The 12,705-nt window shown below is 43.1% G+C and overlaps 1 protein-coding gene across 1 annotated transcript; it reads right to left on the bottom strand.

The window, feature by feature from the left end:
- Window positions 1-421: 421 nt before the first annotated feature.
- On the bottom strand, window positions 422-11,282 carry LOC139835619 (uncharacterized). The gene is made up of 2 exons (XM_071825478.1): window positions 10,875-11,282; window positions 422-442 (listed from the first exon to the last, which is right to left on the bottom strand). Exons 1-2 carry the CDS (start codon window positions 11,280-11,282, stop codon window positions 422-424), a joined length of 429 nt encoding a protein of 142 aa, XP_071681579.1.
- Between the last annotated feature and the right edge of the window lie 1,423 nt (window positions 11,283-12,705).

Raw genomic sequence — 12,705 nt, 5'->3', positions numbered from 1 at the left:
CATGACTACTATGACCAGAACTCGAAACTCTAACGACTCTAGGTACTAAGACTAGCACGTGACACGACAATTGCAGACGAAGACTCAAAAAGAAAAAACTGAAAAGATCATGCAATGACTTGGCAGGAGCTATGGGACGGATGATCTAAACCTAATATATTTTTGGCTTTTTCGTGGGTTTTAGGTATGAAGGCGATGCAATCTACACTAGGAAAACTGTAAAATCTCACCGAGCAACCTGAAATCTGATACCACTTGATAGGGTGAAGGTGTCCGATCTTTCGATGAGATAAAGATAGATCGATTTGTTGGTGGAGTTCGTGCTTGACGATCCGACTACACGTGCAAAGCTCGTGCGCCATTGCAATCGCTAGGACAATCTCCAGGAGTTACTGATCTTGCGAGAGCACGATCAGCCTGACTAGAAGGTTTTAATTCCTACCTGAAATCGAGAACAAGTAAGAACTAAAGATGCAATCAGAATATTGCGGATAAAGATGAAAGCTCGATTGATAATGGTGGGATTCCGAATAGTCGATCTTGTTCTGGACGTTGGCCTCAAAAGAAGTACACGAAGTTGCAGCAATTGGCTAACTTTTAATCTAATCAAAATCCGAGTTCTAATGACGGCTACAGAGGGATATATATGGGGGAAGTGAAGGGATTTTCGTCCAACCAGCTAGGGTTGGCCAAAAATACCCCTAAATATGAATGAGCCTTCCTCCACTTATATGGCCTCCTAAAATCTCCTAAAATAGCTAATCCGAAAATACATGGGCCTGGCCCATTAAATAAGGTGATGCAACACCAAAAATAACTCTTTGGACAAATTTTATGATGGGGTAACTGGTATAATTCATCCAAGCATCGTTGCTTCACTATGGTGGCTTCAATATTCTGAAATCCTCGTTTGCAATGCAATTCTGAATCCTTGTAGGCATGATGCCATCTCCATGCACGTTCCTAATCCAATACTTGACGTCCATGCTAGATCCATTCCTAAATAATATAAATACATTTGATTTAGGCAGCATCATATTCTCATATAAATTAGGAAGGATTCCTAGTAACGAAGGTACCTGATAATTTAGTTGAAACACACAAGCTCTTGCGAGAGGTCCTTGTATTTGAAGTACACGAGGATATGTGGATGTAGGAGTATCGGTTGTATCTATCATAGCGATGTCCTCATCATGAATTGTCCGTTGAATGAGCTCCCCAAAAATCAAGGAATGATTAGTAGTAACACATTGAGTTAATACAGCTAACGCTCGGTCTTACTCGACTTCAATCGTGCTGGCTCGATCCCATTGAGACATTTCAGTTTTGTCGACTCAAATCCACCGTCTGGAGTTGTGTCTAGGTTTATGTAGGTTTCAATACCACTTTGGTGTATCCAGAATGACACCATAGTTTGTTATGAGAATCTTTTGCTCTTTATTTTCTAGTATTTATCACGCTGCCTAGCTAGCTTGTCAATCGTGACGTGACACATCTCGTTCTTAACGAGAAGGAGGGCGTGAAGGCTCCTACTAGTTCTTCATCGCCTGCTCCCTGAAGGGAGAAAATTGTGACATGGCTCGAACCTTCCATGTGGAAGGCGGTTGCCACAAATGCGGGGACATTGAGTCCTTTCTTTATTTTATTTTTCTCAGAGCCACTTCAACTCCTCTTTTTTAGTCTACTGAGATCATGCCGGCTCCAACCTCGGGAGTCCCCAAAGGTGGTGTCAGTCAATATTGTTGTATCGCACAATTTGACTTCTGAGACGCCTCCCTCTAACTTCACCATCATTCCGGAGCAAGTCGTGGAGACAACTTCACCAAAGGTGGCCTTTTACTGTGGCGCCTCCCTCCGATTATGTGATGAGTTTTCGAAGTGCGGAGATCTATCATGATATTTCACGGGGTTATTACCGTAGTTTGGAAATACCATATACTCAACTATAAACTACTGCTAGAACACGAAGTAAACTGGAACAACAATTAAATACTAAAATGATGAATGTAGCGAGAGAGGGCTAATGCAATGATTACTAACCAGTCGATGTTTGGGATGACGTCGAGTAACAAACCCTAAGTGACTAGGCTAAGTTAGGATACCAAATGTTATGCGGATAGTAGTGTGATTCCTACCGCTAGGTTGTTCCTGAACTAAAGAAGAGATCGAGGATCGAGGAGAACTTAGAGAGAAAGAGTGGGGCTAGTTCATTTTTCAGTTAGTTTTTTTTTTAGCTAAATTTTCACGGGTCGACCGTTTTAAGACAGTCAAACCCACACCGGTGTTATGACCCATGACCACACACTGGATAAAGAGACAACCAAGACCCAACGCAACGACAAATGGCTACAGTTAACTGCCAAACTTACGATCACACATCAGGTGTTACATAGTACACTCTCGGGTATCGTGCGGAAAGCACGATATCAGCGATCTACAAATCACCTTGATGTTATGGTGAATCATGCATGTACTCAAAAAATAGTACACTTTCAGGTAAAAAAAAAGATGTTACATACACTCTGATGATAATTTTGAAGGTCTCCTCCTCCCCATCCGAATCTATCCCAGTTTAGAGCATCTCTAACAGAGCCCGTAAAAACGCGAACCGAAAAACCCGAGTTCAGTGCACCGAACTCGTGTTTACGGGCCGGAAAATGGCAGGCGCAGAACAGAGCCCGTAACGAAAACTGGAAAACAGAATATTCGGTTTTCCAGTTTTCGTTACGGACTCTGTTCTGCGCCTGCGGGTTCCGAACCCGTAAAAGCAGGGTTTTTCATATGCAACACATAGAACAATGTATCTTAATTAATCAAATAATCATCCAAATTATTACAACACATAAATAATTGTCTGAACCAAATTATTACAACAGTTTTGGGAAAATTGAACAAATGTAAAATGTCTCAACCAAATTACAACAACTTCGGGAAAATTGGACAAATGCACAAATGTCTCAACAATGATACATGTGACAAGCAAATGAATGGAATGGTAGGATCAAAGGCGACGGCCATGTCGCTGCCAGTGGTGCATCTTCAGATCATAGACGAGCTGGGCATGGGTAGTGGAATTCTTAATCTGCCGATGTGCCTCAAGGAAAGCTTCAATGCGATCCGGATTGCGTTGGGGTTCCACTCGGGTGCCAACATTGTCATAGAAGCAGGGCAAGCTCAAGTCTCTTTCATCCTCGATGATCATGTTGTGAAGAATCACACAACATGTCATGATGTTGACAAGGGTTTTCTTGTCCCAAAATCTGGCTGGGCCACGAACAATGGTAAACCTTGCTTGCAAAACACCAAAAGCTCTCTCAATGTCCTTGCGAGCTGCTTCTTGAGCCTTGGCAAATTCAGCTTCTATTCTATCTTGGGGATCCTTGACAGACTTAACAAAAGTTGCCCAATCCGGATAGATGCCATCGGCTAGGTAATAGCCCATTGTGTACTCATTGTTCATGACCTTGTAGTTGCAAGTGGGTGCTTCCCCATTTTCTAATTTAGCAAACAAAGGAGACCTTTGCAGGACGTTGATGTCATTGAGTGTCCCCGGCAAACCAAAAAAATAGTGCCAAATCCACAAATCTTGTGATGCTACGGCCTCAAGGACAATGGTTGCATCTTTGCTCTTGCCACAGTACTGTCCATGCCATGCTTTTGGACAATTCTTCCATGTCCAATGCATACAATCGAGACTACCAAGCATTCCAGGCCAACCTCTTTCTCATTTATCTCCATCAACCGTTTGGTGTCATCCTCGTTGGGAGCTCGGAGATACGTAGGCCCGTACAACTTGATAATCATGCAAGCAAACCTGCGGACTGACTCCGTGGTAGTATCTTCGCCAATTCGAAGATACTCGTCGGTGTAATCCGCAGGGATGCCTGATGTCTACGGGTGCTTCTATTGTTGTAGACAGTGTTGGGCCTCCAAGAGCAGAGGTTTGTAGAACAGCAGCAAGTTTCCCTTAAGTGGATCACCCAAGGTTTATCGAACTCAGGGAGGAAGAGGTCAAAGATATCCCTCTCATGCAACTCTGCAACCACAAAGCAAGAAGTCTCTTGTGTCCCCAACACACCTAATAGGTGCACTAGTTCGGCGAAGAGATAGTGAAATACAAGTGGTATGAATGAATATGAGCAGTAGTACGGCGCCAGAAAAGTGCTTGCTGGCGTGCAGTTGATGGTAGTAATATTGCAGGAAGTAAAGATGCAGTAGAACAGTAAACAAGCAGCGATAGCAGTATTTAGGAACAAGGCCTAGGGATCATACTTTCACTAGTGGACACTCTCAACATTGATCACATAACAGAATAAATAGATAGATGCTAGACTCTACACCCTCTTGTTGGATGATGAACACCACTAACTGTGTAGGATTACACGAACCCTCAATGCCGGAGTTAACAAGCTCCACAATATTCAATGTTCATATTTAAATAACCTTAGAGTGCATAACAGATCAACATAACCAAACCAAGTACTAACATAGCATGCACACTGTCACCTTCACACTACGAAAGGAGGAATAGATCACATCAATACTATCATAGCAATAGTTAACTTCATAATCTACAAGAGATCACAATCATAGCCTATGCCAAGTACTACACGATGCACACACTATCACCATTACATCGTGCAGGAGGAATAAACTACTTTAATAACATCACTAGAGTAGCACATAGATAAATTGTGATACAAAACACATTGCAATCATAAAGGGATATAAATAAGCACTTCACTATGCCATTCATAACAGTGAATAAGTATTCTGTGAAATATAGCCTAAGAGACCCACACGGTGCACACACTGTCACCTTTACACACGTGGGACAAGGAGTCTCTGGAGATCACATAAGTAAAATCCACTTGACTAGCATAATGACATCTAGATTACAAGCATCATCATATGAATCTCAATCATGTAAGGCAGCTCATGAGATTATTGTATTGAAGCACATAGGAGAGAGATGAACCACATAGCTACCGGTACAGCCCTTAGCCTCGATGGAGAACTACTCCCTCCTCATGGGAGACAGCAGCGTTGATGGAGATGGCGGTGGAAGCCTTCCGGGGGCACTTCCCCATCCCGGCGGCGTGCCGGAACAGAGACTCCTGTCCCCCAGATCTTGGCTTCGCGATGGCGGCGGCTCTGGAAGGTTTTCTGTGGTTTCGTCGAACGTGGTAGGGTTTTCGCGACGGAGACTTTAAGTAGGTGGAAGGGCAACGCGGGGGGCCACACGAGGGCCCCACACGCCAGGGCCGCGCGGCCTAGGGCTGGGCCGCGCCGCCCTGTTGTGGCGGCGCCTCGTGGCCCCACTTCCTTTCCCCCTCGGTCTTCTAGAAGCTTCGTGCAAAAATAGGACCCTGGGCGTTGATTTCGTCCAATTCCGAAAATATTTCCTTTATAGGATTTCTGAAACCAAAAACAGCAGAAAACAGCAACTGGCCTTTCGGCATCTCGTCAATAGGTTAGTTCCAGAAAACGCATAATAATGACATAAAGTATGCATAAAACATGTAGATATTATCAATAATGTGGCATGGAACATAAGAAATTATCGATACGTCGGAGACGTATCAGCATCCCCAAGCTTAGTTCCTGCTCGTCCCGAGCAGGTAGACGATAACAAAGATAATTTCTGGAGTGACATGCCATCATAACCTTGATCATACTATTGTAAGCATATGTAATGAATGCAGCGATCAAAACAATGGTAATGACATGAGTAAACAAATGAATCATAAAGCAAAGACTTTTCATGAATAGTACTTCAAGACAAGCATCAATAAGTCTTGCATAAGAGTTAACTCATAAAGCAATAAATCAAAGTAAAGGTATTGAAGCAACACAAAGGAAGATTAAGTTTCAGCGGTTGCTTTCAACTTATAACATGTATATCTCATGGATAGTGTCAATGTAAAGTAATATAACAAGTGCAATATGCAAGTATGTAGGAATCAATGCACAGTTCACACAAGTGTTTGCTTCTTGAGGTGGAGAGAAATAGGTGAACTGACTCAACATAAAAGCAAAAGAAAGGTCCTTCAAAGAGGAAAGCATCGATTGCTATATTTGTGCTAGAGCTTTTATTTTGAAAACACGGAACAATTTTATCAACGGTAGTAATAAAGCATATGTATCATGTAAATTATATCTTACAAGTTGGAAGCCTCATGCATAGTATACTAGTAGTGCCCGTACCTTGTCCTAATTAGCTCGGATTAACACGGATTATCATTGCATGACATATGTTTCAACCAAGTGTCACAAAGGGGTACTTCTATGCCGCCTGTACAAGGGTCTAAGGAGAAAGTTCGCATTGGATTTCTCGCTTTTGATCATTCTTCAACTTAGACACCCATACCGGGACAACATAGACAACAGATAATGGACCCCTCTTTTAATGCTTAAGCATTCAACAGTTAATATTCTCATAAGAGATTGAGGTTTTATGTCCAAACTGAAACTTCCACCATGATTCATGGCTTTAGTTAGCGGCCCAATGTTCTTCTCTAACAGTATGCATACTCAAACCATTTGATTGTGAAAACCGCCCTTACTTTAGACAAGACGAACATGCATAGCAACTCACATGATATTCAACAAAGAGTTGATGGCGTCCCCAGGAGCATGGTTATCGCACAACAAGCAACTTAATAAGAGATAAAGTGCATAAGTACATATTCAATACCACAATAGTTTTTAAGGCTATTTTGTCCCATGAGCTATATATTGCAAAGGCGAATGATGGAAATTTAAAGGTAGCACTCAAGCAATTTACTTTGGAATGGCGGAGAAATACCATGTAGTAGGTAGGTATGGTGGACATAAATGGCATAGTGGTTGGCTCAAGGATTTTGGATGCATGAGAAGTATTCCCTCTCGATACAAGGTTTAGGCTAGCAAGGTTATTTGAAACAAACACAAGGATGAACCGGTGCAGCAAAACTCACATAGAAGACATATTGTAAACATTATAAGACTCTACACCGTCTTCCTTGTTGTTCAAAACTCAAAACTAGAAATTATCTAGACTTTAGAGAGACCAAATATGCAAACCAAATTTTAGCAAGCTCTATGTATTTCTTCATTAATGGGTGCAAAGTATATGATGCAAGAGCTTAAACATGAGCACAACAATTGCCAAGTATCACATTATCTAATACATTTTACCAATTACTACATGTAGCATTTTCCGTTTCCAACCATATAACAATGAACGAAGCAGTTTCAACCTTCGCCATGAACATTAAAAGCTAAGAACACATGTGTTCATACGAACCAGCGGAGCGTGTCTCTCTCCCACACAAGCATGAATTTATTCAAACAAAACAAAAACAAACAGACGCTCCAAGTAAAGTACATAAGATGTGACCGAATAAAAATATAGTTTCAGGGGAGGAACCTGATAATGTTGTCGATGAAGAAGGGGATGCCTTGGGCATCCCCAAGCTTAGATGCTTGAGCCTTCTTGAAATATGCAGGGATGAACCACCGGGGCATCCCCAAGCTTAGAGCTTTCACTCTTCTTGATCATAGTATATCATCCTCCTCTCTTGACCCTTGAAAACTTCCTCCACACCAAACTCGAAACAAACTCATTAGAGGGTTAGTGCATAATCAAAATTTCACATGTTCAGAGGTGACACAATCATTCTTAACACTTCTGGACATTGCCCAAAGCTACTGGAAGTTAATGGAACAAAGAAATCCATCCCACATAACAAAAGAGGCAATGCGAAATAAAAGGCAGAATCTGTCAAAACAGAACAGTCCGTAAAGACAAATTTTAAAGTGGCACCAGACTTGCTCAGATGAAAATGCTCAAATTGAATGAAAGTTGCGTACATATCTGAGGATCACTCACATAAATTGGCATAATTTTCTGAGTTACCTACAGAGAATTAGGCCCAGATTCGTGACAGCAAGAAATCGGTTTCTGCGCAGTAATCCAAATCTAGTATCAACCTTTCTATCAAAGACTTTACTTGGCACAACAATGCAATAAAATAAGATAAGGAGAGGTTGCTACAGTAGTAACAACTTCCAAGATACAAATATAAAACAAAGGTACTGTAGCAAAATAAACACATGGGTTATCTCCCAAGAAGTTCTTTCTTTATAGCCATTGAGATGGGCTCAGCAGTTTTAATGATGCACTCCCAAGAAATAGTAGTTGAAGCAAAAGAGAGCATCAAGAAGCAAATTCAAAACACATTTAAGTCTAACATGCTTCCTATGCATAGGAATCTTGTAAATAAACAAGTTCATGAAGAGCAAAGTAACAAGCATAGGAAGATAAAACAAGTGTAACTTCAAAAATTTCAGCATATAGAGAGGTGTTTTAGTAACATGAAAATTTCTACAACCATATTTTCCTCTCTCATAATAACTTTCAGTGGCATCATGAACAAACTCAACAATATAAGTATCACATAAAGCATTCTTATTCACATGCATAAAAGTATCATTACTCTCCACATAAGCATAATCAATTTTATTAGTTGTAGTGGGAGCGAATTCAACAAAGTAGCTATCATTATTATTCTCATCATCAAATATAGGAGGCATATTGTAATCATAATCAAATTTATCCTCCATAACAGGCGGTTCTAAAAGACCAATATCATTATAATCATCATAAATAGGAGGCAAAGTATCATCAAAGTAAATTTTCTCCTCAATGCTTGGGGGACTAAAAATATCATGCTCATCAAAGCCAGCTTCCCCAAGCTTAGAATTTTCCATAGCATTAGCAACAATGGTGTTCAAAGCATTCATATTAATAACATTCCCATTAGCATGCATATAAAGTTCCATGGGTTTTTTAATTCTCTCTTCAAACACATCATGTCCTAATTCAAGATAAAGTTCATAAAGATCTCTCATATTTTTGTTGTTTTCCATTATGCCTTACTAGTGTAAACAAGAAACAAAAAGATGCAATTGCAGGATCTAAAGGAAATAGCTTCGAGCACACACACAACGGCAACAGAAAAGTACTTTACCTGGGACCGGAGTATGAATGCCTGTTACCTTTCCTCCCCGGCAACGGCGCCAGAAAATAGCTTCGTTGCCGGGATCCGGTGTGTGAGTGTCGTTTACCTTTCCTCCCCGGCAACGGCGCCAGAAAAGTGCTTGATGTCTACGGGTGCTTCTATTCTTGTAGACAGTGTTGGGCCTCCAAGAGCAGAGGTTTGTAGAACAGCAGCAAGTTTCCCTTAAGTGGATCACCCAAGGTTTATCGAACTTAGGGAGGAAGAGGTCAAAGATATCCCTCTCATGCAACTCTGCAACCACAAAGCAAGAAGTCTCTTGTGTCTCCAACACACCTAATAGGTGCACTAGTTCGGCGAAGAGATAGTGAAATACAAGTGGTATGAATGAATATGAGCAGTAGTACGGCGCCAGAAAAGTGCTTATTTGGCGTGCGATTGATGGTAGTAATATTGCGGGAAGTAAAGATGCGTAGAACGAGTAAACAAGCAGCGATAGCGATATTTAGGAACAAGGCCTAGGGATCATACTTTCACTAGTGGACACTCTCAACATTGATCACATAACAGAATAAATAGATAGATGCTAGACTCTACACCCTCTTGTTGGATGATGAACACCACTAACTGTGTAGGATTACACGAACCCTCAATGCCGGATTTAACAAGCTCCACAATATTCAATGTTCATATTTAAATAACCTTAGAGTGCATAACAGATCAACATAACCAAACCAAGTACTAACATAGCATGCACACTGTCACCTTCACACTACGAAAGGAGGAATAGATCACATCAATACTATCATAGCAATAGTTAACTTCATAATCTACAAGAGATCACAATCATAGCCTATGCCAAGTACTACACGATGCACACACTGTCACCATTACACCGTGCAGGAGGAATAAACTACTTTAATAACATCACTAGAGTAGCACATAGATAAATTGTGATACAAAACACATTGCAATCATAAAGGGATATAAATAAGCACTTCACTATGCCATTCATAACAGTGAATAAGTATTCTGTGAAATATAGCCTAAGAGACCCACACGGTGCACACACTGTCACCTTTACACACGTGGGACAAGGAGTCTCCGGAGATCACATAAGTAAAATCCACTTGACTAGCATAATGACATCTAGATTACAAGCATCATCATATGAATCTCAATCATGTAAGGCAGCTCATGAGATTATTGTATTGAAGCACATAGGAGAGAGATGAACCACATAGCTACCGGTACAGCCCTTAGCCTCGATGGAGAACTACTCCCTCCTCATGGGAGACATCAGCGTTGATGGAGATGGCGGTGGTGTCGATGGAGAAGCCTTCCGGGGGCACTTCCCCGTCCCGGCGGCGTGCCGGAACAGAGACTCCTGTCCCCCCGATCTTGGCTTCGCGATGGCGGCGGCTCTGGAAGGTTTTCTGTGGTTTCGTCGAACGTGGTAGGGTTTTCGCGATGGAGACTTTAAGTAGGCGGAAGGGCAACGCGGGGGGCCACACGAGGGCCCCACACGCCAGGGCCGCGCGGCCTAGGGCTGGGCCGCGCCGCCCTGTTGTGGCGGCGCCTCGTGGCCCCACTTCCTTTCCCCCTCGGTCTTCTGGAAGCTTCGTGCAAAAATAGGACCCTGGGCGTTGATTTCGTCCAATTCCGAGAATATTTCCTTTGTAGGATTTCTGAAACCAAAAACAGCAGAAAACAGCAACTGGCCTTTCGGCATCTCGTCAATAGGTTAGTTCCAGAAAACGCATAATAATGACATAAAGTATGCATAAAACATGTAGATATCATCAATAATGTGGCATGGAACATAAGAAATTATCGATACGTCAGAGACGTATCAATGCCATACGCAATTACCCTCATGGCAGCAGAGATCTTTTGGAATGCGCTGAAACCCATCACCCCGGCGGCATTCCTACGTTGCTTGAAGTAATTCGAATGCAATTCGCAGTCTTTGACGATGCGGACGAACAAGCTACGCCGCATGCGATACCTCCTACGAAACAGATGGGCACGATAGGTAGGTACCTCGGCGAAGTAGTCCTCCATCAGCTGCTCGTGGCCGAGGAGGCGATTCCGCTGGATGTGGTTGCGGCCGAACACGGAGTCGCGCCTCCGATTCAGCAGCTTCGCGCGGTCCTCCAGGTCCTTGACGGCGAGGAGGAGCATGGTGGCCTCCAAGTCGTCGTCCTTGAGCAGCTCGTCGAGGTCGGAATCGTCGGAGCTCGACGAATCCGACAGATCGAAATCGTCGCCCGAGCTCATCCTCGATTCCGACGGAGCGGCGGCGGCGGCGGTGGGGGCGGCAGCCGGAGTTGGGCCAGGAACAGCGGACGGGGTGCGGGGCGACCGGCGCTACCTCCGGGTTGCGGGGCTCGGGCGAATTCGGCGGGGCGGCGGCGGCGGAGTGTGGTGGCGGCGCGGGGAGCGTGGGGGAAGGAGCGAGCGAGCGGTTGCGTCAGCTGAAACTTCAGCGCGCCCTAGATAGGGATCGAGCGTTCGGTTCGCTCCGTCGGCCCCTACAAATACAGGCCGACGGAGCGAACCGAACGCAGCCCGAAAAAATATTTTCGGTTTTGGCCGTTTTCGGTCACTGATCGGCGCCGTTTTTCGCCCCGAACCCGTAAAACGGCGGTTATTTTTCGGTTTTGGGCCTTTTACGGGCTCTGTTAGAGATGCTCTTACACCCCTGCATGATTATTTATCGATAGCCATATCTCTCTCACTCTGTGGTTACATCCCTAAGCAAAATTTTGACGTGGCTCTCCTGCAGAAGCTTCTGATCTAATTCATGCTCGCCTCTCGTTATCGTCCGTAGCCCCTGCGGCTATGAAGCGCGGATACTTTACTTTTCTGTCGTATCGGTATTAGATACTGATTCGATATAGGATAATGCCCGGATACTTCCCGATATGTATCCCGTACGAATCTGCTAATTTTTAAATAAAAAATTAAGAAAATTACGGACACATTAGGGATACCTAAGGGATACTCGAGCGATACTCGAGGGGTACTTGAACCAGCCCACCGTCCACTCATCTTCTACCGCTGATCGTTCCACTCCACCCCATTCCTATCGAGCTAGAGCATGTACAACGGCAACAACTACAGGAAATAGGAAATGCATCCCAACTATACTAGCTATTGATTCGTGTGATTTCTAGAGATGAATTTAACTTCTTTAATTATTAAAATATCTATGTTGGATGTGGAGGAAAACATCCACATCCATGTAAATCCTATGAGAAATATTTAATTTCTTTATTTTTTAATATTTACATATATATATATGAACGTATTCTCGTATCTGCGTTTTTTAAAAATTGCCGTATCGCGTATCCGATACGATACGTATCCTAGTATCCGTTCTTCCTAGCCCTGCGGTGCGACTACGGTCTGCAGTGTCGTAACGTCCAACACGTCCGTGATTTAACCTGCAAGCTACGCACGCCCTGGTTTCTGCCGTACCAATTTGACCTGCGTTTTAACATTTTTTACTTCAAAGAGTCAGCATCTAGTTGCGATAAACATCACTGGGGTGTTCCTGAATTTTCTATTGCCAGAAGCTGAATAGGATAGACATCAATTTGCAAGCTTTTCGAGAGAGGTGACACATGTTAATCGCGCGGCGTTCCCAAAATGTTTGGGAAATGTGCAGCAGTTTTAGAGCAAGAACAATAGTGTAGCC

The sequence above is a fragment of the Lolium perenne genome, chromosome 2, assembly GCF_019359855.2.
Source record: "Lolium perenne isolate Kyuss_39 chromosome 2, Kyuss_2.0, whole genome shotgun sequence".
NCBI lineage: Eukaryota > Viridiplantae > Streptophyta > Magnoliopsida > Poales > Poaceae > Lolium > Lolium perenne.
The sequence above is the reverse complement of the archived record's forward strand: the minus strand, read 5'-3'. Positions and strand labels throughout refer to the sequence as shown.